General features: G+C 38.2%; 1 protein-coding gene across 2 annotated transcripts; it reads left to right on the forward strand.

Annotated features, from left to right (window-relative positions):
* Positions 1–106: 106 nt before the first annotated feature.
* Positions 107–19,088, forward strand: RSRC2 (arginine and serine rich coiled-coil 2). 2 transcript variants are annotated; one of them, XM_080941225.1, is made up of 10 exons: positions 107–226; positions 4,134–4,290; positions 5,527–5,570; positions 8,119–8,309; positions 9,132–9,335; positions 11,326–11,448; positions 14,319–14,398; positions 16,167–16,399; positions 16,982–17,071; positions 18,174–19,086. In XM_080941225.1, exons 1-10 carry the CDS (start codon positions 221–223, stop codon positions 18,351–18,353), a joined length of 1,308 nt encoding a protein of 435 aa, XP_080797351.1. In that variant the 5' UTR covers positions 107–220; the 3' UTR covers positions 18,354–19,086. The 2 variants fall into 2 exon arrangements, with proteins under 2 accessions (XP_080797351.1, XP_080797352.1); XM_080941226.1 differs by lacking the exons at positions 107–226; positions 4,134–4,290; positions 5,527–5,570 and adding an exon at positions 6,362–6,439 and having other exon boundaries at positions 8,097–8,309; positions 18,174–19,088.
* The last annotated feature ends 6,605 nt before the right edge of the window (positions 19,089–25,693 follow it).

Consider the following 25,693-nt stretch of genomic DNA (forward strand, 5'->3'; position numbering starts at 1 on the left):
TTGACTAGCCAATCACCGCCTCGAGCTGCGTTGTTATAGAAACTCTTATCGCCACCCACTTTTTCTCCCAGCAAGCTGCGCGCCTTGCCGGGCCTCATCCCTTTTGTGCCATCCGGGTCTCTCGCGCAAGAGATTTAGTCTGTGGCGAAGCTTCGAGGCGGCCAGTACTGTTGAGTGCGGCAAGCAGAGGCGCCGCATTAGCGGCCGGGACTCAAAAACAATGGCGGTAGGTACTAACTGGAGCTTGAAGCCCAGGCTGTTTTGTTGTTTCTTTACACAGAGTGGGTGAACAGCTATCAGGGCTGTAGTCCGTGCTTGTGTGTGGACAAAATGGCGCCGCGGCCGCTTTCTGCGCTCGCCATCATGGCTTCCTGCTGCAGGGAGGGGGAGGTAAGGCGGTCTGGATGGGGGTGGGTAGCCGCAGGGAATGGCTTTTTTCCCCCAGAACTTTCCTCATCACTTCTCTTACTCAGTATTTCTTCAAAAGCCCACCGTACTGTGGAGTTTATCCCTTTGACCCAGACTAGTGTTAATACGTTGCGTTTGAGTTCATGCTTTGCGCTTTATCGCATTTGACCGGAAAGAAAAAAAAGACCAGAAGTATATCCTCTGGGACGTATCGGATAAAAAGGGCAGTCTTTTTTTGGGGGGGGCGCAGTGTATGAAAAGGCAGTCTTTTTTTTTTTTCAGCGAACCCTTGGTGATAGGGGTACTTTAATTTTGCGAACCTCCTTGATTGAATCTGCTATTCTTTTAAACAGCAAAAATTTGTCAAATTATTCGGTTCCATTCCCTGATGCTTATGCTTTAAAGCGACTTGTGTTACTTTTTTTTTTTTTTTTTTTTTTTTTTTTTGAGACGGTTTCTCTGTAACCCTGGATGTCCTGAAACTCGTCTGTAGACTAGGCTGCGCCCCCCAATTCAGAAGTCTGAAAACTGCAGCATTGTTTAAGACCCCTTCCTGACACATATGGAAGCCCTAAGCAACCTGAACAGGAAACCCGCCCTGAATATACTATGCCCATTTCTAATGAATCATATTATCCTGTGATTTTTTTTCTGGTTTTCGAAAGAAAATATTCCCATAAGCATTCTGTATTCCCTTTTACTGACTAACGGGTTTTAACTTCATACTGTAAATGAGGCCTACTTTTCCTGATAGTTGGAATATTTGAAATTAGAACGGTACTGATAGCTTTCTACATCTCACTGTAGTTGAATTTAAAATGTTTTTTTAATGAGTTTTCAAAGAGTAGGTACGCTTTTTAAAATTCTGAGGTTAATGCTTTTCTAAATGATGTTTTGGGTCTCAGTATACTTCAAGAGTAATATTTGTTTTTCTTGTGTTGCATTATTTTAAATGAAATAAATTCAGTTATTCGATATCTGCAGTGCCCTTCCCTGTAAAGGTAATCCTCCAGAGAACTGGCCTAGTATTAAATTTACTGCTTACCTTTCTTTCTGTGCTTCAGCTGTTATCTAGGGTTTTCACAATTTAAACATGGAAAATGGGTGGCTTATAGACCTAGTAATTAAGAACACTGTAGTTTGCAGGTAGTGGTTTATATGGATTTCTACTAAACTGAAGTAAAGCTGAGTAATCGATATTTGTTTGGGCTTTCAATCTCCGGAGGAGGGGAAGGAGGACTCCTATTATTTCACGTGTTTAATGATGAGGTGCATTTTATTCTGTGGTGGGTTTTGTATGTGAAATGACTGTTAATCTGTGTCATACAATGGGTTCCTCTGTTGCCAGGCTTCTGAGCTTCCTGCAGAATAAACTTTTCTGAACTAAACATTGTATTTTTCTATAGTTTTCGCTTTTCTTGTTGATTTTCAGGGGAAGTGAGTGTCTTATGTGTGATCCTAGCAAGTGAGGCTGTAGCAAGAGATTGAAAAGTTTGAGGACCACTTTGGACACACAGACATCTCAACTTGCCTGTGGTTTGTTTTTTTTTAAGTGCTTTTAAGCTGAGAAAATACTCTTCATATGCCAATCTGAAACCACCCTTAAGAATACCGAGAACAAGAATGATAAAACTTGTTCTTTGGAACACTGTTGTCCTTAATAATGTAATAGAGCAGAATGTATTACTAGGAGACAGTAGAGACAGGGAGATTATAGTATTTTAGGAGAGTCCCTATTGTTTGGGATGTGTTCTTTCTGTATCTTACTGTTCTCTATTGAGCTACAGTTGGTAGCTTATCACATAATTTATACATTTCACATTCAATTATAAGTTTGTTCTTTTAGTTGTGTGTCCTTAACTGCTGAGCCGCCTTTCTAGCCCCCAAATCTGTCTTATGTCTTTTTTATTATTGGTGTCTGGTATCAGTTTTGATCCTTTTTGTGCCCCAGTAAAATAATACACTTACTTTATTTTGGTACTTATTTTATAAACTAATCTTCCCAAGGGAAAATGTTGGTCATGATTCTCCCTGATGAAGACTGTACTTATTCCCTCTGAAGTCCTAAATGAGAAGTTGGTGAACACTTGGTAGAAGGAGCAGTTGGTGAATACTTTTGGTTTTATGGGTGTTACTATTTGCTTGCTTTACCAAGCTTTTTAAATATGAAAAAATTACTCCTCAGCTGGGCTCAGCAACACACATTTAATCCCAGCAGAAGCAGGCAGATAACCTGAGATTGAGGCCACCCTGGTTTGCATGGTGAATTCCAGGCCAGGCAGGGCTACATGAAGAGACCTTGTCTCAAGGGACTTTGTGGGGAGCTCACAAATTGTACAGAACAGTAATCTAGTTTGCCAGCTCCTATCCTGAGTCATCTGTTCTCTAGGTGAACAGATTTATTTTCCTATTATCGTTTCCAGATACCTTACCACTTCACTACAGACAAGTTCAACACTGTTTCCAGTACTAAATATTGGGCTTTGTGACATGTATCTGTACTTTAAGTGCTCTGGAAATAGAGTCAGGAGTTTAAGGGCCTGGCCTGTCTTGCCTGTATGCCATCTCAAAATCAGACTCAACTTAAGGGAACTTTTAGATTTTAGAGTATTCTTGAAGGTGCTTCCTAATTTTCCAGTTTAAGTGAGTTTCTTTAGTATTGCTTTTCTTTTCATTTTAACATTTCGTACATCAATACTGTTGTTATACATCATTTCCACCCCTCTGAAGTAGTACTATGGTAAAACATTTATTATTTGGATCACACAGTTGTCAGAAATAGGGTGGGGTAGTTGGGTTCCCACCCCCAGCACTGGTGATTTCATACGGAGCTTCACATATGGGCAGCAAGTGCTTCTACCACTGACCTACATCCTCAACCAGAAATAGCTTTAGTGATGGAGTTACAGTTGGAATTCATTTCTTAGTCATTTATTTACTCGTGGGTCTCTGTGGGGTTTGCTGTTTAGAGTACAGAAGGTAAATGGCTTTCTATAAACTAGAAAATGACAAGTAATTGAACCTGAGGTAAATGGGTCTCTGAAAATCTGTGTGCCCTTGCATCTTTTGTTTCAGTTTTGTAAGTACTGGGTTTTAGCTCAGTGATAAGAGAACTTACCTGACAAGCATGAGACCCTGGGTTTAATCTTTAGCACTGCACAAAAAATTTATATTGTAATATTGCCTATAAAATGCTTTAACGTGGAAACGGCTTGATGTTTCCATAGCCCAGAGCATAAATACGGAGAGGCAACACATGTTTTGCTGTACCTCTGTGCCAAGGGGATATTTTCATTAAAGAAGGTTAATTAGGTTCTCAGGTAAGGTAATTTTCTGCTTATTCTTTTATAATTTAGAAATATTCCCTATGCTGCTTTAATATCCTATAGTGTTTTAAGTACCTTTCTACTTTTAACAGCTCATTTTAAATAGCTTTTTAATAATAATGAACAACAATTTGATTACTGGCAAGCATCTAAAGTTTTATAGTTTCTCTAAATATTTATTGGAAATACCTACAGTTAGTCAAGTCCTTGGCATCTGTTTACTACATATACATCCACTTGAAAATCAGCCATGTTTGGGTTTTGGGGTTTTCTGGTAAAATTCAACTGTCTTCATTCCTTGCCCTTTTGAAAACTAGGATGACTGAAAATGCAATTATAAACTTTGATGATTTTTTTTTTTTTTTTTTTTTTTTTTTTTTTTTTTTTTTTAACTTTTAGGCTATTGATACAGAACGAGATGGACTAGCCCCAGAAAAGACATCACCGGATAGAGAAAAGAAAAAGGAACAGTCAGATACATCTATTTCTCCTAGAGCCTCAAAACATCATTATTCAAGGTCGAGATCAAGGTCAAGAGAAAGAAAACGAAAATCAGGTAAAGCATTTAATGGGATAAAATATTGTCTAGATAGTGGTACATTCTACATTTATTTAACATACTTTAACTATGTGTTGTAGCATCTCCATGGGGAGTTTTGTTTTGTGGGGGGGGGGGGGTTTGTTTTGGGTTTTTTTCTTTTTTCCTCCATCATTAAGGCTAGAACCCAGGACTAACTACAGTTAGTCCCTTACCATTTACTTATACCCCAAACCCTGTAGTGCAGTATGTCTGAAGCAAGTTTGATATTTCCAAGTGCTTGGAATTTGTGTTTTTTTCAAAATGATAAAACCAGCTGAGTGTGTCACATACCTGTAATTCAAGTACAAGGACACCATGGATTGCATTTTAGTGCAACACTGTTTTTCTTTATAAACCAAAAGAGGGTAACTAGTGTGGAAGGCTATTTAAAGGAAGCAGGGCTGGGTGTGACTTTTGGTAGAGTGCCCAGCTTTCCTAAGGACCTAATGTTATAAAGTTAATAAAAGTGAAAAAAAAGAAGAGTAACTTGTTTAAAAGCTGTAACTGGATCTTAGTTAGGTGTTGGTATATGTTTAAATTTATTGGACATTGTGATTACTTTTAAATTGAATATTTGCTAGCCTATTGTGACATTACAGGAGAATCAAAATAAGAGTCAACTCTGGGCAAGATAAACCTTGCCTCAAAAAAAAAAAAAAGCCAAGAAAAATATCTGGCTAACATCCATTTGACTGTAGAGCATGTCAGATGTAATCCAGCCTTGCTATTAATTTTAAAATGAGTCTCTAATCCAGGCTAACCTCCTGCGTGCTCAGCCCAAACCTAGTTTGTTTTTGTTTCTTTTTGTTTATGTGCACGCATGCAGGTCCATATGCGTTTTTGTGAATAAAGTATGCTTATTTAGCATGTGTGTGAGAGAGCAGATATGCGAAGGCCAGGACTTGACATCCAGTGAGGTCTTAGTTGTGGGTAAAGGCACATATATACAAGCCTGACAGCCTTCATTCAACCCTCTAAGCCCCCATAAAAGTGAAAGGAGGGAACTGACTCCGAAAGTGTTTTCCTCTGACCTGCAGGTGTAGACACGAATAGTAATAAACAGGCCTGGTCTGTGTAACAAACACCAGACCCCAACCAGCCTGAAAAAACTTTTAACACCGTAGGAAGGCACTGTAGTTAGCCCAATCTGAAATTATGTGTTAAGGATATTTCTGTATCTTCATGTAAATGGGATTTTGTGTGTGTTCACAGATAATGATGGAAGAAAGCACAGGAGCCGGAGCAGAAGCAAAGAGGTAATTAACACTTTGTAGTGAATAGGTGCTTTAAAAGTCTTATAAAGTGTCTGGTAGAAATGTTTTTGTGATTATTTGCCATTGTCAAGGTAAGTACCAAAACTTGAAATTTAAAAAGGTTAATTGGGTATGTAAATAAGCATGATTTGGATTCATCATTTTTTTTTTCAAGAAGATAGTTGTTTATATGGAAAGTACCTTCAAACGCTATTAACTTTTACTATATTGTGAAAATATTCACAATAAAAATATATGAAGAATAAACTGGATTTTTAGGCCTGTGATACAGAGCTTCCATTAATCTGAGGTCCCAGGTCTCTTTATCCTTGACAACTAACTGTTCAAGATTTTTAACTAGCAGTCATCTTTAACCATATGCCATTTGTCAGCTACTTTTTCTTTATTGAAAATACTGAGTTTTCTTTCCTTTAGTGAATAGTTCAGTGAACCTCATACTATTGCAATAAAAATGTAAGGGACAGTTGGAGAGGTGACATTTACAGTAAAGCCTTAGGAAAAAACAAAGGCAGCAGCTGGACTGCAGAGGAGCTAACTTGCCTCACCCACCTAAGAAGATGAGGACTTGAGCTACCCAGGAAGAGAATTAGCAGTGAGAAAGGGAAAAAAGCCTCAGGGGGCTGGGTAAGGGACAACTAAAACAAATGTGGGCAGGGACTTCACCTCTTCCCCTAATGGAAGCTCTGTTAAGTTTTTAATTTAGGAGAGTTTTTGTGAAAATGACTATTTTGTTTAGCTCACATGATAACATTTCTATAATAAATCATACTCAGCGTGCTAATGCGCGAAGAGACTGAACTGAAGACGCTGCAGACTCAGATAGCAAAATAATAAGCCTACTTCATGATAAGGTAACTATTAGTCATTCAAACTCCTATTTCCCTTAAATAAATATATCTTAAATCAGTTAAGGGTTATAATGTTTTATAAAATTAATAGTAATGTTATGTTTGTGAACAGATTTAAAATAAACTCTTATAAAGTTTCTGTAAATTTTACCATTTAAAGCTTTTCTAGTCTACCACTATATAGCAAAGCTGAGAATGTTTCTAAGGTGTTCATAGAGAACTGGCCATGAAACTAAGGTGGTGCTTATGCCTCTGTGTCTCTTTATTTTTCTGCAAAATAAGAAGTCACTGATCATTTTCAGATGTGTCATTGTGCATGTTCCATAATGATTGACTCCACTCTTATGGTTTTTAAAGTTAATTAACCTCAAGTCAAAAGGAATATGCTATGGCCTATTGTGAGAAATGGTGAGGTGGTGTCCTGGGTAGTGAGTGCTCAGGCAGAGGATGGGATCCACACCCAAATGAATTACTGTGAAGCTTTATTTCAGCTCATGTTTACATGAAATAGGAGAAAACAGTTTAGAGGATCTGGGTTTCTATTAGAGTTAAGATACTTATCGTGAGTTATATGAGGTTTTAAGCTTTAAATATAAGGTGGGTTTTCCAAGTTTGGGTTGGAAAATACTACTTAATACTTACAAATTTGACATTTGAGTGGCAGGGTTGAAATTTGATCATATGGTTAACTTCAAAGTATATGTATTATGGCATAGGAATAGTTATCTCTAATTTACTTTTTTTGGTTTTTAATTTAAAATAATAGTTATTTTCCACCCCTGGTTCATTAAGTGTAGTAGAGCTCTAAGCTTGTTGGGATTGATGAGAACTAAGTGGTTGCTCCACTGTTTATAGACATTGGAAGGTAAGGTCTTTGGAGAGAATGTAGCTAATGAAAGGGGGATATTTCTCTCTGCTTAGCAGGAAGTATCAAACCTTTTGTTAAGGTATGCTTTCTGCTTTGTTTGAAGTGCATTTTGTAAAACACTTGTTTTTACCTGTTATCTCCTCTTTTTGCTATTACTGGGAGTTGAGTCTAGGACTTTATGCATGCTAGTGAAATGATCTGCTACTGAGCTACATTCCGTAGTTCTGTTTGGGTTTTTTTTTGTTTTGTTTTGTTTTTTTGTTTTGTTTTTTTTTTTTTCTTGATTGGTGTTTGGGGGAGGGGTGTTTGTTTTCATTGAAACAAGGTTTTTCTGTGTAATAGCCCTGGCTGTCCAGGAACTTGATTTGTAAACCAGGCTGGTCTCACAGCTATCCACCTGCCTCTGCATCCCGAGAGCTGGGATTAAAGGTCTGGACCACCATTCCCAGCTGATTTTTAATTGTCTTAATAGTTTAAATTGGATTTAGAAATGGGTTTTGTTTTTATAATTGATTTAGAAATGTTAATTCTTTTCTTAATGAAAATTCTTCTCAAACTATGGCTTTTCATCATCCATTATCTGTTTTTTAAATCATTGTTGTTAAAATACTAAAGGAACAAACTGCAATTTTTGTGTCTTAATAAGAAAGTTGTAATTACTATGCAACCTTTAGGTGATATAAAACTAGATTTTATTTGCCACACATTCCTAAGGTTACTAATGTTGCATCACAACATTTTTGTCTACTGAAACCCATACTAACTCTTTTTGTTGCACTATTTTCCTGAAAGAACCAACTTCTTGTTAAAACAGGCAAGAAGACATGAATCCAAAGATAAGTCCTCTAAGAGACACAAGTCTGAGGAGCACAATGACAAAGAACATGCTTCTGACAAAGGAAGAGAGCGATTAAATTCATCTGAGAATGGTGAGGACAGACATAAACGGAAAGAAAGGAAGTCATCACGAGGCAGAAGTCACTCAAGGTCTAGATCGCGGGAAAGGTTAGTTCTGCTGTTGGAGTGCAATGCCTTCTAGTAGCTTTAACTTAGACGTTATACCTAACCTAGTATTATGTCTATGTAGTCTTAAATGGGATATTAATTATTTCTTACTATCTTGATGTAGTTCTTTTTCAGCTGATAAGTAAAGGCTTTTAGAGTCTTAGGGTATAGTAGACAGCTATCATGTCCAAAACCCTGGGAATAATTTCCTAGCACTGAAAAAAATAATGCTTTGGGCCTTTCTCACCAACCTAAAAGTGGCTTTCAAGAGGCTGAGAGATGGTTTCATTAGTGGCTAAAAGACCTTTAACCTTTTGAAATATCTTGAAAAGGTTGTATTGTTAAACTTTACACCAGCATGAGTTTTGTTTTGGGTGGGGTTTTGGGGGTTTGTTTGCCGCCACCCCTCCCCCAATTTTCCTTTTTGGGCACCATCATCCTGCCTTATTAAATCCAAGATCCAACTTCAGAGTTTTTGTTTTGTTTGGGGTTGGGCTTTGGGGGGGGTCTCCCAATTTTCCTCTTTAGCACTATCATCCTGCCTTAGGTCCAACAGTATCTATAGAGATGGCTGGAGTTGAAGAAAGCTCTCCTTCCTGTCCTGCATAAACCATGACGGGTTTTTTTTTTTTTTTTTTTTCCTGTCTTGATCGCATATTTGGGGGGTTTTGGTTAACTACCTTATATGGTATAGAATGGAAATTTCAGGAATTAAGAAGTAGAATTAAAAGGTCAAGGTCTGCCTGGAGTATATAGTAAAAACCTGTGCTTAAAGAGGGAATAGTTTATGAGCAATCACAAGTTTGTGCACTTGAATTTCAGGCGCCATCGAAGTAGAAGCAGGGAAAGGAAGAAGTCTCGGTCGAGGAGTAGGGATCGGAAAAAATCTCGATCCAGAAGCAGAGACAGAAAGAAATCAAGATCTAGAAGCAGGGATAGGAAACGAAGGATCAGAACACGTTCCCGATCAAGATCCAGACACAGGCATAGGACTAGAAGCAGGAGCAGATCAAGGAGTCGAAGTCGGTAAGTGTTCATCATACTGAATAAAGTATAGCAGACTTCTTGTGCTATTTAGCTTTTATATAAAGGTGCAAGTAACCTGAATTCATTATAGTCCTTTTTCAAGAACTAATTTTGATGACTGCTACATAGAGACCCTTTAACTAACCCCAACCCGCACCGCTCCCCCCCCCCCCCCCCCCCCCCATTTTTAAGCCAGTAATTTTTAAGCTGAGGATAGCTTGGTATTTTGGCTAGCCTGTGTTGGCGAGGCTGGTCTTAAGCTCTAAGACATACTCTTGCCTCTGCCTCCCAAGAGCTGGATTTTTTTTTTAAGCTTTTTTTTTTTTTTTTTTTTTTTAATTTGTTTGTTTGTTTGTTTGTTTAAAGATTTGTTCATTTAATGTATATGAGTACAATGCATCTGTCTTCAGACACACCAGAAGAGGGCACCAGATTCCATTACAGATGGTTGTGAGCCACCATGTGGTTCGTGGGAATTGAATTCAACCTCTGAAGTCAGTGCTCTTAGCTGCTGAGCCATCTCTCCAGCCCCTTGTTCATATATATTTTTAGAGTGTTTTATTTGCATTTTTGTTCTATTTTTCCTCCCTCCAAATCCTTCAATATACCCCTCCTTGCTCTCCCTCAAATTCATGACAATATTCTTGTCAGTTGCTACTGAGTGCATATATATAATTGTATATTCATACGTGTACTAAAAGGTATATTGTAACTTGATTTCAGGCAAGTAGTTTACTCTGATATTAGTTATTGGTCTAGGTCAGTAACCTTTTTTTAAGATTAGGTTTTATATATTGGTGTATATTTATCATGTATGCATATAATGGTGGATTTTGGAAGTCTTTAAATACCATGTGCATATTATCAATTTCCAAGAGGCAAGAAGAAAGTCCAGCACAGCATGATATTGGTCCTACTTTGAGAGAATGACACTCAGTAGTTTATTTTAGGCAGATTTAAGCATAGAACTTGTGTAAACATTTTCTGGTGACAATTGCCTACTAATTAAGTTGAGGCTCTTACACAGTACAAGTGACATCTTCCGTGAGGATGGCTCTCTAGATTAACATAGGAGCAGCTAAGGATAGTGCTATAGGTTGGCAGATAAACAGACTCGAGGTAAGGGTCTAGAGGAGCTGGTTGCCAGGCTACTTGTCATACGATACAGATAGCCCGGAGATCACCAGGCTATTAATTTTAACCACTTCCATTCCCTGCCTTTTTGGCAGAAAACATGTTATACATCTCTCCCTTGGAAGAAACACTTTAACATAACTGGTTTTCTTTCTGCAAGAACCTGTTTGCCTTGTACAAGTTGAATCCAGAAGAGGATATTTAAATCCCTTGTATCTAGGGTTACAGGCATTTGTAAGGCACCCAACCAACATACATGGTAGGAACTGAACTTCTTTAGTCTTAAGAACAGCAAGTACTCTTAACATCTGAGCCCAACCCTAAACCCGTTGGTGAAGTTTTCTTCTATTGCATTTTTCCAATTTAGTGATTAATAACTATGAGATACTAGTAACTGCTTAGAATATTTGAATCCTCGTTGTGTACATACAAACATACAGAATGAACAATGTTTGGAACTAATCCTCATCACTAAGTATACAGGCAGAAAGTTAGAAATAGCCAGTATGGTTCCAGCTACAATATGGTTGTTAACTGGCATATGTATAAGAAATTTAGAATTACTTTAAAGGATGTATTGATTGTTGGGATGGAGAGGTAACTCAGGTTATGAGCACTGGCTGCTATTATTCAGTTCACAGCACTCACAGTTTCTTAGAAGACCTGTAACTGATTCCATGAAGCCTAGTGCCTTCTTCTGGCCTTATTCCAGGCATGTGCACAGACAGGGAAAAAACTTTTTAACTGTAAACTGTGTATTGTTTTGGTTTTTGTTGAACTATGAAAAGAAAATTGGTTTTTACTGAAGATACATATTGGGTGGCCATAATGAGACACAAAATACTATTTATTGTAGAGATAGAAAGAAGAGGATTGAAAAACCAAGAAGATTTAGCAGAAGCCTAAGCCGAACTCCTAGTCCACCTCCCTTCAGAGGCAGAAACACAGCAATGGATGCCCAAGAAGCATTAGCTAGGAGGTATGTGTATTTTCCCATATATTTCATATTTTTTCCTTTTCAACTTTTAGGTAGCTGGTAAATTATATAGATAAGCTTTTAACCCAAAATAATCCTCCCTCCCTCCAAAAAATTCTAACCATAAGTACTTTTGTACATTTATAATACAGAACTATCAAAGTAGATTTTTAGTTGGCAATTTCTTTGGTTTTTAATTTGCACATTTAGGAAGACTGAAGTTTTTGCCTTTGGGATTAACTTTTTTTTTTCACACATTTAGACTTAATGTCTTTTGTTTGCACTTGAGGACTTTGAGTTTTAAATATGGCTCAGGGACCTCTTAGTTGTCTTTTTCTTTTTTTCTTAAAACACCTTTTGTCACCAATTTTTACATTTAGAAGATACACATCATAAGCGAATTTATTGTCTTACAGTGTAAAAAGAATGTGCTGGGTGGTGTTTGGCCAGGTCTATAACTGAATCATGCAGGAGCCAAAGAGCTGCCTCAGACGGCCAAAGATGAAGAACGTGTTGCAATTTTTTGCATATTCTGAAAATTATACATTTTGGATTTGGGGTGTTTTTTTTTTTTTTTTTTTTTTTTTTTTTTTGTTACAAAATTGAGTTTGTATTTTTTTTTCATTATAAAAATACAGTTATCACAGTGTAACCTGATGTGCTGCTGCCCTGTGAAGCCAGCCTGGCAGAAACTCCACTGAACAGCAGCAAAGGTGTGAGCTCACCCCTTCTTGATCCGTTCACCTTAGTGAATGGAGTTGGTTCCGACCTGCAATAAATGGCCCTACAAGTACAACCAACAGTTGTCTTGTTTAGAGCAATGGAGTTACAGAAATCTAATTTATAGTGATTTGTTTATTAACTCACAGTATTTTCCAAGCTTTGAAGTTTGCTATTTCTTACATACATCTGTTATGTTTTCTTTTTTTAACTGTTACTAAGGTAAAGTTAAAGGCTATATATTTTGGCACACATCCTTAATTCTTGCATCAAGAGGCAGGAGGATCAATTCAGATGCATTCTTGACTAATAATACTTTGAGGGCAGTGTTAGGCCTATATAAGACTGAAAAGAAAAAAATACACAGTTGTTACTACTATCAAGCTATTTGTATAGATTATCAGTGGTGTTAGTTTACAAATAGACAGGAAACCCCTCTAAAAGAAATGTGTGAAGTGTGTTGGTTCATGCCTTCAATCCTAGTACTTAGGAGGCAGATATACATAGATCTCGAGTTTAAATTCAGCCTGGACTATATAGAGAGATCTAAAACATCAGGGACTATCTGCTGAGAGTCCCTGAATGAACATAGTAAGAAACTTAGTCTCAAGGATTATCTTATGTGCTTAGTAAGAAAAAAAGATTATAGTTATGATGCATCTTTTGTGTAATTTAAATTAAGTACTTATTGAAGCAAGTATCTGCTGAGAATGTAGCTCAGTTCACTGTGGCACTCATCTCTGATCCTGGCATTTGGGTAGTAAAAGCAGGATAAATTTAAATGTCATGCATTTAAAGTCATTCTCACTACCTGATTATGAGGCTGTGCATGACTATATGAGATACCCTCTAGAAAAGAGGAAAGTTGCAAATACCTTTTAAATGTCACCATAACGCACATGTGTCTTAAACAAACAGAAAATAACTTATTCCTCATTCCTGCCTAGTTTGGACCACATTAGTGAAACATAACATTTGAAAAGGGGTTTCTCATTCAAGAACTGAGGGATTAGTCTTCTGTATAAGAAATGAATCTGAATAAACCTGGTAATTTGGTGTAAAGTATAATTCCTTGTGTTTTATATTAAAATTTCTGTTACCAGTTACTTTCCTAGTCATAGGTTTCCTAATTTAGTTTGTCTACTTTATTAGATTATGATGAACAGTTTTTGCGTATCATCTTCTAAAGTAAAGATTATCTTTGAATATAGAATGATTGTTTTTATCCAGGTACATTCTTGTCCCAAGCAATATTCTTTATAAGCGTTTTGCCACTCAGTATACATTATAAATTACACAGCACCAGGATAAAATTTGCAGGCTTTAATTTTATTCATAGCCAGTAGTGACAGAGATTGGAGACTGTTTGGATTATTTTATTTGCTGGTTTTTAAAGCAGGGTAGCCCTGGTTGTTCTGTAGCCAGAGTGGCTTTGAACTCAATAAGATCATTCTGTATTTTCTGTCTCCCAACTTCTGTGGTAAAGGCATATTCCTCACTGTTTCGATTTTTTTAGACTGGGTTTCCAAGTAACTCTGCTTTAATCAACTCAGTGATGGGATTTCATGTATGTGTTGCCTTGGCTGTCTAGGGATTTTTATATTTTATACTATTTAAGGGGGTGTGGGAGGGGTCTGTGTATAAACTTTGATTTTTGAATCAGGAGGTGGTGCACAAGCCTTTAAGTTCCAGCACTTCAGGGTTAGGGAGGCAAAGGTAGGAAGATCTCAGTTGAGGCTACCTGGTCTATAGAGCTAATTCCAGGACAGCCAAAGCTACACAAAGAAACCCTGACTTGGGGCGGGTGGAGGAGTAGATATTGTAGTGGACACCTATAATCCCACTATTTCAGGAGTTCAGGTCTAGCCAAAGCTATTGAGACTCTGTCACAAGAATTGGGTGAATACAGTAATGCCTTCCTGGTGGTAGCCTGCCATAGCCTTGCAATTTAAGGTCAACACAGACATTAGCCAACCCCCAACTTTTTTAGAAGAGTCTGAGAATTGTATTGAAATGTTCATTAACGGAATGGTACCTAATCTATATGGAGGAATATGATACTCATTATAGCTGTATGTATAAAATGTTTGTGTATATACTATGATGGTACATACTTGGTTTTACATTAAATTGTTTTACATTGTCTTTGATAGGTTAGAAAGGGCAAAGAAATTACAAGAACAACGAGAAAAGGAAATGGTTGAAAAACAAAAACAACAAGAAATGGCTGCAGGTAACATACTATGAACTGTGTGGTTATAAAAATAAATGTATAAGCTTGAAAGAAAGATACAAGAGGTTTAATAGGGAAAAAATAACCTTTATCACTACTTGTTATTAAGGTACTGCACAAACATTTTGCATGCTTTCATCTTCTCAAAAACCTTTTTGTGACCCTGAATAGTGGCTCTTGCCTTTAATTCCAGCACTTGAGAGGCAGAGCAGGTGGATCTCCAGAGTGAGGCCCTGTCTCAAACAAAAAGTTTGAGTATAGATGTGTATGGCTGGAGAGAGAACCCATGGTGTTATTCCTGCCAACCAGGCACTCTGCTGCTGAACTCTCCCCCAGCCCCTTTGTACATTTGTTTTTATTGTGATATGATTTTATATTGGGGCAAGGCAAGGGCAGGTAGATCTCTTAAGTTTAGGGCCAGAATGGTCTACAAAGTAAGTTTCAAGACAGCCAGGACTACTAAGAGAAACTGTCTTGAAAAACTAATGTATGTATGTATAAGTATGTTGGATTGGGAGGGGGTATATTTTGTTTTTAATTACATGGGGGGAGTTGTGTGTATCTGCCTGCCTGTCTCACAGTACACATACATATGGTCAGAGGACAATTCTTTTAAAGAATTATTTATGTTATGTATATGATTACAGTGTAGCTATCTTAACCCAGTGCTCTTAACCCACTGAGCCATCTCTCCAGCCCAGACTTTGATTTTTTTTTTTTTTTCAATTTATTTATTATTATGTATAAGTACACTGTAGCTGTCTTCAGACACACCAGAAGAGGGCATCAGATTCCATTACAGATGATTGTGAGTCACCATGTGGTTGCTGGGATTCAAACTCAGGACCTCCTGAAGAGCAGTCAGTGCTCTTAACCACTGAGCCATCTCTCCAGCCCCCAGTCTTTAGATTTTTGAGATAGTCTGTACCTCAGCCCAGACTTAAATGGGCTATGACAGTCTCCTAAGTACTATTTATTAGCAGGTGTGTGCCACTGCACCTAGCTGTATTAATGGTCTGTTTGGGTTGTTTTGGTTTTTGTTTAATGTTTGTGTCTATGTATATGCACTCATGCCTTTGTGTATATATACATGTATAAGTCAGGACAACTTCTGGAATCACTTCTTGCCTCTTTCGGGTTCTAGGAACCAAACTTAGGTGACTAGGCTTTTCTTTTTTATCCACTAAGCTATCTCAGTGACTCATGAGCAGCTTGTTTAAGTGAATAATGGGTAAAAGGATTATGTCCTAGTAGGAGCTAGTGCCTCAGTGCAGTTTCTGAGTTTTCACAGCATAGTCTACATAGCCAATGCTAAGCCAATCAGAGAAATATATATATATATATATATATATTCCTTGTCTTAATAGCATTGGCTGCTTTTTTCAGTGGTCTTGGGTTTCATTCCTCCTAGCATATTGCAGTTTATGGACACTTGTAACTCCAATTCCAGGAATCTGATGCTCTCGTTCCTTTTGGCACCAGACTTGTGCGTGTGGTACATATGCCTTTATGAAAGCAAACACTTTGAAGGCAGCAAGAATTGCTAACTTACAAGAATCTAACACTTATCTAGAATTTAACATCTTCAGGGATAATAAGCAAATGACTATTGATGGACACACAAACATGTTAATTCATTGTGAGTTAACATTTTCTTATTTAGTGGAAAATATCTTGCCATTTTACAAATTGTTAGTTTTTATACGCAAACACTATTTTGTGTGAATTGAATTGCGTATGTTTTTTAAAATCCATTGTGCTTTTTCAGCGGCTGCAGCCACTGGAGGTTCTGTTCTTAACGTTGCTGCACTGTTGGCATCAGGAACGCAGGTTACTCCTCAGATAGCTATGGCAGCTCAGATGGCAGCCCTGCAAGCAAAAGCCTTGGCAGAGACCGGCATAGCTGTGCCCAGCTACTATAACCCAGCCGCTGTGAATCCAATGAAATTTGCTGAGCAAGAGAAAAAGAGGAAAATGCTCTGGCAAGGCAAAAAAGAAGGCGTAAGTTCTTTTGTACTCTTGTCATATTAATACTACTAGTTAGTTTATAAAAACATGGTGAAGTGAAAGTTATCCTTTTATGATAGTCAAGATTGCCATGATAAATTAAAATGGAAAATATGTGTAGGAAAAGAAATGCCTCATTTGCGTGATTTTCAGTTGTGACCTTCATGAATGATATTGTATCAGAATTTCAAAAACTGAATTCATTTGAAGCAAGCTTTTGAAGAAAGTCAATTGCTTTTATTTAGAAGGATAACAGTTGTTAAACAGCTTGATCAAAGACTATTACATTATAAAACAGAGGGAGCAGTTCATGCCTCTGCTCCCATCACTTAGGCTGAGGCAGGTGGTTCAGGACTGCTTAGGTTAGAGTATGACATGCTTTCTCAGTGGGCATGGGATTTATTATGAGGTACTCAAATGTCTTTCCTTTGTAACAGCATGAGTGTTCAGAGAGATAAAAATTCAAGTAAAAGAATGTTTTAAATGCTGTTGTTTTATTTTGATTGTCTTGGGAACATTATAACATCATAAACTAGTAAACATTTATATATTCTAAAATGCAGTGCTTCTTAACAGGACAAATCTCAGTCTGCTGAAATATGGGAAAAATTGAATTTTGGAAACAAGGACCAAAATGTCAAATTTAGGAAATTGATGGGCATTAAGGTAAGTTATGGTTTAGGGTTGATCCTACCTTCTGTTTTCATGGCAACATTGATTTCCAACCTCAAGGCATTTCAGTGTTATGTCAGTTCCAAATACTTTATTGAGAATATCTCTGTCCTCCAGGTTAATCTCATAGACATGACTATGCCATATTCTTACTGTTAGAAAATGATCATTCCTGCTGTGGCCACCTACCTAATGAGACCCTGTATTAAAAATTCTAATTTGAGAGATGGTTCAGTGGTTAAGAGCACTGACTGCTTTAATACTTACTTACTTTATGTGTGAGTACACTATAGCTAGAAGGTCTTATTACAGATGGTTGTGAGCCACCGTGTGGTTGCTGAGAATTGAACTCAGGACCTCTATAAGAGTAGCCAATGCTCTTAACCGCTGAGCCATCTCTCCAGCCTGCCTCGTGCCTTTTTAATCCCATCACTCTAGGATGCAGAGAAAAGACTAAATATCTAAAAGAGGATTAGGAATGTAGCTTAGTTGGTAGAGTCTTGTTTTTTGTTGTTGTTGTTGTTGTTGTTTTGTTTGTTTGTTTTTTTACTTATTTCTTCATCTTTTGAGGAAAGTTAAACAAGATTAATGAATTTGCTGGGGAAATACTTACTGATGGTCTTATAGATTATTTAGTGGGGCCTTTAGTAAAGAGTAATCTCCATATGCTAGTAGCTGTCCTCACCACCACTGTTCTTCCCACAATGCCTGCAAACATTTAAATTCAAGTTTAAAATAGACAGCACTTTTATCCCTGAAACAGGCCTATTCCTGCTTCACTTTATTTATTTCTGCTATATGCTCAGTCAGTGCACTATTCTTAACCACACAACTTACAGTACGTTATTGTGCTGTGTTCCCATAATGTCTTTGAAAGTATTTTAATAACTATCCTCTTCAGTTGTTTATATCTGGTGTTGGAGAGGTGGCTTAACTGTTAAAAGCAGGGTTTTTTTGTGGAGGCCCCAGATTTGATTCTCAGCATCCACATGGAAGTTCAGAACTGTCCGTGTCCAGTCTCAAGGGCACCCCAATTCAGACAATATACCTGTGCTGCTGATAATAACACTTAGAATGTTTTATGTCTGGCATTTAGAGTGAAGATGAAGCTGGCTGTAGCTCCGTTGATGAAGAAAGTTATAAGACTTTGAAGCAACAAGAAGAAGTTTTCCGAAATCTTGATGCTCAGTATGAAATGGCAAGATCACAAACCCACACACAAAGAGGAATGGGTTTGGGTTTCACATCTTCAATGCGTGGAATGGATACAGTTTGAAAAATACCAATTTGGGACTTTATAGACTTGTTCTAATGTCAGGTCCTTGTTCACCAAACAGCTAGTATTCTAGCTTGCATGGGTGTTGCATTGACTTTAATTTATTGAAAAATACGATTTTTTTGTAAATATCAGATCAGTGATACTGGTGTTAGTGTTGTAATCAGGTTAAACCCACTTCCATTAAACTTGACAGGACTATAGAAGGACAATATTTTTTAGTTCATGAATTCTACTTTTCAAATATATTAAAGCTTCGGGTGGGATAAAATCTCATACATAGATTTTCTCGTGTCCGCTGTCTTGTGTACTTTTGTACTTAACCTTGTACAGTTATTTTCATCTCTTGAAACATGAAAGAAATGTTATGTAGATGTTCTTTAGAAGATCTGGCCATTTGGTACATAATCCTGCACACAAGCTGGGCAGTGATAATAAAAATGGTTTTCTCAAAACTGGTGTTAATTTTTTTAAGTTACCTGGTGTTCTTTTTGAGTTTATTTTATGTAGCCTTGATTTTATAATTTAAAAACTGGCTATAAATTCCCTCTACCTCCCCCTTTATTTATTTTTTTCAGAGCTGAGGCCTGAACCCAGGATAAATAGCCTTTTTACAGCAGCTATTATAGTGTGTAGGCAGTACCACAGTAAGCAAAAATGGAAGGGTGAGTGTAGAATATTAAAATAGTAATTATAAGGCAGATTTGGTGTGCAATATTTGTTAATCCATGTTAATCAGGAAATAGACTAAAATATTAAAGGGATGTGAGCACTTAGCACTTTTATTTTAATAAAGTGCCTTACAACAGGTCCATTGTATGTTATTTATTCACATCTTAATCCCAGCACTTGGGATACAAAAGACAGGTAACATGGTGAAAGACAATCAGTGTAAAGACCTACAAATGATGTAATTGAAGTCTGTGATAACAGGGCTATTAAAATTCCCTCTTGAGGGCTGGTGAGATGGCTTAACCTCTGGGTTAAGAGCAAGGGCTTGTTCTTCCAGAGGTTCTGAGTTCAGTTCCCAGCAACCACATAGTGATTCACAACCATCTCTAATGTGATCTGATGTCTTCTTACATAGGAAAAGGGGGGGAATGGAATTACCTCTTGAAAGGTGCACTCTGACAGTGCAGGCAGATCTGAGCTTGAGGCCAGCCTGGCCTAGAATAACTGCTGGGACTATACACAGAAACCCTGTCTGGTAAAACCAATAAATACCCTCTTGAAGAAAAGACAAAAGGGCTCAGTTGCTGGAATCCCTAGAGAGGCAAGGACAGGAAGATTGCCTCAGGCCAACCTATGCTACTGATAAGCCACTGGAAAGGGCCTTGGGGATAATAGCAAAATGGCCACTCTTGCCAGCCATGGATTTGATCCCAGTACCACATAAACAGGAGATCCCAAAAGTCTTAGAAGACCAGCTTAGACACAACTGTTCCTACAGATAAATTGTTTTAGGTGCCAAATAAGACTTCTCCATCTCCACAGTGCATTGATAGCAAAATGGGTTACACATGGCCAGGCCTTCAACTACTACAGTCTGACCTGGGAATACAGCCTGAGCCATTGAAAGAACATAGGCTTTACTGCGTTAAATCGGATTGACATTGCAGCACACACACAAGTGAATCTTGAGTGGTTTATGACTTATCTACCCAGTGAAGAAGAACCAGTAAGTATCTATACACAAAAATCTAAACCCTGAGACCTTAAGGTTTGGTAACTTAGCTTCAGGTGGCCTGAGGAACTTGATGGAATTAACAGGATAATATCAGGAGGCAGCAGCAGGGAGGTTCCTGGGGTCAACACTTTAGTAGACCCACCCCGCATTTGAGAGTTGATAATGATAAGGACTCCCCGTCAAATGGGGGAGGGGAAGTGAGCGCAGAGCCTAGGTCTATAGACTAAAACTTCCCAGCCCGAAGTTACAGTTTCTGCTCCCTCAAAACTTCTGCTATTCGTTTTCTGACTAGACAGTATTGCCCCTTTTGTAAAGGTATGTCTCTGAGCCATACAGTCTTTGCTATCCTAGGTCTAGTCCTGGAAGCTTCTAGCCTCCATACAATCTAACCTTGGCCTGGAATATTTTCAAACTCTGAGACTTAATGCTGACTAAGATCACCCTTTTTCTGGTTCTTTCCAAACTCTGGCCCCAAGTTAATTCATCCAACTGGGCTTCTGACTGAATTTGCTCTGCTTGCCCTCAGCTAATTCTGACTGTCTGTTCTAATCTGACTCCTCATTCTCTGGTTCATTCTGCCATTACCTGTATCTAGCCTGTTCTCTCTGAAATCTGTACAACTGTCTCGATAAAACTGCCTCCTTCCTCTCTCCTGGTCTCCTAATTTTCCTTATCTCTTCTCTTGAGAATTGGGAATATCCTGTTCCATCAAATCTTTTCTCTGATTTGTCACTTTGTCGGCCACTCAATTAGACCTCACTTTCAAAGATGGATGCTTCCTTCTACAAACTTAACTTTACCCTTCATTGTTTGTGATTAAAGGAGTGTGCTAAGGGCTGGGCCACACCCCAAGTAGAAACTAGTTATCTCAGTAATTAACAATCTGTTGGTTCACTGTGTGGTCAAATACCCAGCAACAGTCCATCAGATCCAAAGGAAGCAGCCCAAAAGCAGTCCAAAACATGTAGAAATGAGCTCAACCTGGACTACAGGATGGCTGGCAGTTTGATAAATGCCAACATTTCTGTCATAAGGGACATACATACCTGTGGTACCTATCACCACATCAAAGCACATGCTGGAATCACAAGTACCTGAACCTGTTAAGCATTTGAAAGTCCATGCTAGCTAGCATCCTAGCCTTTACCACCTCTCCCTTCTCTAGCTCATTGACTTCCCTCCCTCCAGCTACTCATAGTCACTTTGCTGTTTGCTCTCTGCTTCAATTCTGTTTATTTTACACTTTCTCTATTCCCTAGCTCCTACTACTCTCTACCCTCACATGATAGCCCTGGCTATCTAGTCTGCTGGCCATATTCTTTCTGCTCAGTATACTTTTCTCTCTGCTCTGAACTCTTCCAGATATGACACAGGATATTTGATCACTGTGAACCCTGATATTGTGTTATTTATTTCGAAAAACCTTGAGCTGGAGAGTTGGCTCAGTGGTTAAGAGCACTGACTGCTCTCCCAGAGGTCCTGAGTTCAATTCCCAGCAACCACATGGTGGTTCACAACCATCTATAATGAGATCTGATGCCCTCTTCTGGTGTGTCTGAAGACAGCTACAGTGTACACATATACATAAAATGAATAAATAAATCTTTTAAAAATCATAGATAGTAAAGGGGAGTCAGGAGGTCAGACAGACACACAGAAAGTAGAAAGGAGAGACATTCAGTTTGAAGGGAATTTTTTGAAATGGCTGAGGAAGAAGGTAAGTTGGGTTCTCTCTTGCCGCTCTGAGCTAGCAGGCTTTCACCCCAGCATCTGGCTTCAGAGTCTTCATTGGTAATATCAATTAACTGAGATTTTATTTGATGCCACTGGCTGTTCTCTCCTTCATATCTTCAATAAAAACCTTCCTCTTAATCATACCACAGATCTGGCATATCATTTTATACAGTGACAAGACCAAAAAAAAAAAAAAAAAACCACTGGAAATAAAACTTTGGTGTTGGAGCAACTGCCAGTCACCCATGTGCCCTTCCCCCACTTTTTTACCAAGCAGGACTTAAATTTTCTTTAGTCTTGTAGACCCTTGCCTATTGGGGATATACCAACATAAAAAAAGACTTTAAAAACAAACAAACAAATAAAAACCTTCCCCATATCTAGTTCTCTATGGATTGTAGCATAAATTACCTCAAGGTATCAAATCAAAATAAAACCAACTGCTTTCCCCAAATTATCTCACTACCCATTTATCTCAAATGAACATTTATTTGACTGGTTTAAGTCAGAACTCTGTCAACTACATATTTCCTTTTCTCTTAATACCTTTAATCAACATAAGTTCATTTTTTATTTTTTAAATATCTTCTGCATTTACATACTTCATAATTCAAACTTGCTTCCCCTACCCCATTTCTATACTGGAGAGCAAAACGCTCAGGGCTTGATACAAATCAGAAACCTCCAGCTACTTAGCTATAGTCTCCAGGACCCTACCCCCACCCAGTGCCCCACAAGCTAGAATTTCCTACTTTACTATGAAAACCTATCAATCTGTTTGCTAGACTCCATTTAATTCTTCTTCTAGAGCCAGTCTGTTCTTTATCCTTTCATCAAAATGTGTGAAAATGCAAGTTTCCTGTTACATAGCGTTTGTTTAAAATGTTTAAATGACTTTAGCTGAGAGACAGTCTAAGAGAACTTGGTGGGTATAGCAGGGTCATTTTGCTACATTTTGCTTTCCCACCCTATCTACTGCATTTGAAAGAACCAGACTTGGGGCCAATCTATGCCCACTGGAAAAATTCCACCACAAACCTCCGAGCACAAGGGCCCCTCAATTCCAGGAAGAATAAAAGCTAGTTTAGTTTCTGGAACAGCTTCAAGCCAAACTATCACACAAAGCTACCTGTGACTTCCAACTGATCCCCTTTGGAAAGTGCTGAACCGAGGTGATTTGAAAGTTATTTTGCTCTACCAAATGCACATAGTACTTGCCTAATTACCATTGTTCGAATTCTGCCCCAATTGTTTGCAAAATTTATAACTCCCTGTTAGAATCTGCTCAGGGTCCTCTCCCCCTTGAAGGGGCATGGCCCCAACATGTTGGAACAATAAAATTCCTCTTGCATTTGCATCGATCACCACCTCTGCGAGTCTGTGAGTCTCATTTCAGGAGGTTCTGGTAGATGTCCAATTTAAACTTCACACTTGACAAACCCTGATCTTCATCGTCTTCTCTGTACTCCGGCCACATTTGCTCATTTGATCTTTCATATTTCAGTTGTTTAATGACACTAACGGTATTTTTTTTCTATTTTTCTCTTTTACTTTTTTACCTTTTTTTTTTTTTTTTTTAAGATTTATTTCATATATGTGAGTACACTGTTGCTCTCTTAAGACACACCAGAAGAGGGCATCAGATCCCCATTGCAGATGGTTGTGAGCCACCATGTGGTTGCTGGGAATTGAACTCAAGACCTCTGAAAGAGCAGTCACTGCTCTTTCTTTCTTTCTTTCTTTCTTCTTTCTTTCCTTTTTCCTTAAGGGTAAAAGATCGGATATTTCATGTAACTCAGCTCATTTCAAACACTCTCTGAAGATGGCCTTGAATTATTGTTTCTAAATATCTCACCTATTCGGGGGCCACAAGAGAAACAGCAAAACAGCATTAAAACTAACCCACAGCATTTGGCCCACCAGTTAGCACACCAATGATGGGTGTGCCGAGGACTATATTGAGGACTTCCCGGTGTTGTGAGTTTTACTCTGCTTGTTGCCCTTATGGTCATTTTATTTCCCATAATCTGTGAATTGTAGAAAAACTCTGAGGAGTTTTACAACCCCCCACACACACACACTGAGCAATGTCATTGGCACTTATAACAAAATTTATGTTTTTCAAGCATTGCTGCTGGAGCAAATTAATGACTCAACCACCACCCTCAGAATGGACTTAGAGACGTAGGTTGTTAGTAGTGACCACCACCCTTAGAAAGAAGTTGGAGATGTATGTTGTTAGTAAAAGTTAGGTTAGCATGTTTTTGCTGGTGGCTTTGATGTAGAAAATTCTGGGGGAACAATTTAAAACCCAGAAAGGCATACTTTTGGTAGTTGATTAGGGATTTTTTTGAGCTTGAGGAACAAGAACAATGGCAGCCCAGCTAGTAGTACTTAGCATATGCAGCTTTTTTGCTAAGGCTGATTTGGTGATCAAGGTGATGATTAATTTCTTGTACCTATTTTTCCCCTCATCTTCCAGATATGGTTTAATAAAAAAATTGTTGGTAAATGGGTGTACACCCTGAGAATTTAAAGTAACTAGGACTGGTTTTAGGGAAGTGGTGGTAGCCTATGCCTTTAACCCCAGTACCTGGGAGGCAGAGGCAGGTGAATCTCTGTGAGTTTGAGGCCAGTCTGGTCCACAGAGTTAATTCCAGGATAGTCAGGGCTACACAGAGAAACCCTGTCTCTCTGCTCCTGCGCGAGCGCGCGCACCACACACACAAGTTTAGATTTCTGATTTTCTTTTTATTAATCATTTTTATTCGTTTACATTTCAAATGATATCCCCTTCCCGGTTATCCCTCCACAAGTCCCCCTCCCCTTTGCGACTATGAGGGTGCTCCTCCACCCACTCAACCCACTCCTGCCTCACTGTTCTAGCATCCCTGTACGCTGGGGCATCAAGCCTCATCAGGATCTTCCTGTGGAGTTGTCCTTCAGGTCCTTTCAGTCCTTCCCCTGGCTCCTCCATTGGGGTCCCCAGTCTCAATCCAATGGTTGTAGATTTCTGATTCTTAAGATCCCTTTTATGAGATTTTTTAAAAAAGATAAATAGTAAAATAAGTGACCCTTTCATTACACTGCAAATTGCAACCTGGTAGTAGGAGAGCTGGCCAAGAAAAAGTAGCTTGCTTGTTTACACGTTGTTAATCTATAGCAATTTTCTTGATTTGCTTTTCTCTTTTCAAGATATTTATTTATTATATATGAGTACACTGTAGCTGTCTTCAGACACACCAGAAGAGGACAACAGATCTCATTACAGATGGTTGTGGGCAACACGCTAGATTTTTTGTTTATTTATTATAGCCATTCACTTAAAAAACTGTAGCCACATTGTAATTTTTGTACTACTTGGAAGATTTTGCTGGGAGATGTAAGCTACTGGAGAAATAACAAAAGTTATTGAAGCTTGTTGAAGCCTTGCTTCACCGTGTGTGTGTGTGTGTGTGTGTGTGTGTGTGTGTGTGTGTGTGTGTGTGTTTGCTTTACATTAATCACTATCCCCTCTTTGGATCACGGACTATACTGTAGGAACTGGCCTCTGACAGAAACCACAACCGAACTGACATTATTATTTGTTACAGGTTATAATTTCCTGGGATTTTAACATGTGATGACGAATATCCATCCAAACTCAGCAGGATATAAAAGCAGAAACATAATAAAGGATTTTCTGATTTTTGTTTGTTTGTTTCTGATTGGTATTCATGAGGATAGACTGTGCTCTAGCGATGTGCCCGAACATTAAAAGCAGTAATATATGGTAAGTGAATGAATGATGAACCCACAAAAAGAGGCTCCTTACAGAAATCTAAAACAGTTTAATAACCTAATTTGTCACTCATTTACAAATGAAACGAACAAAATAGTAAAATAAAATGGCTTGTGTCTAAGAGCACATATGTCATCT

Source organism: Micromys minutus (genome assembly GCF_963924665.1).
Source record: "Micromys minutus genome assembly, chromosome: 29".
NCBI lineage: Eukaryota > Metazoa > Chordata > Mammalia > Rodentia > Muridae > Micromys > Micromys minutus.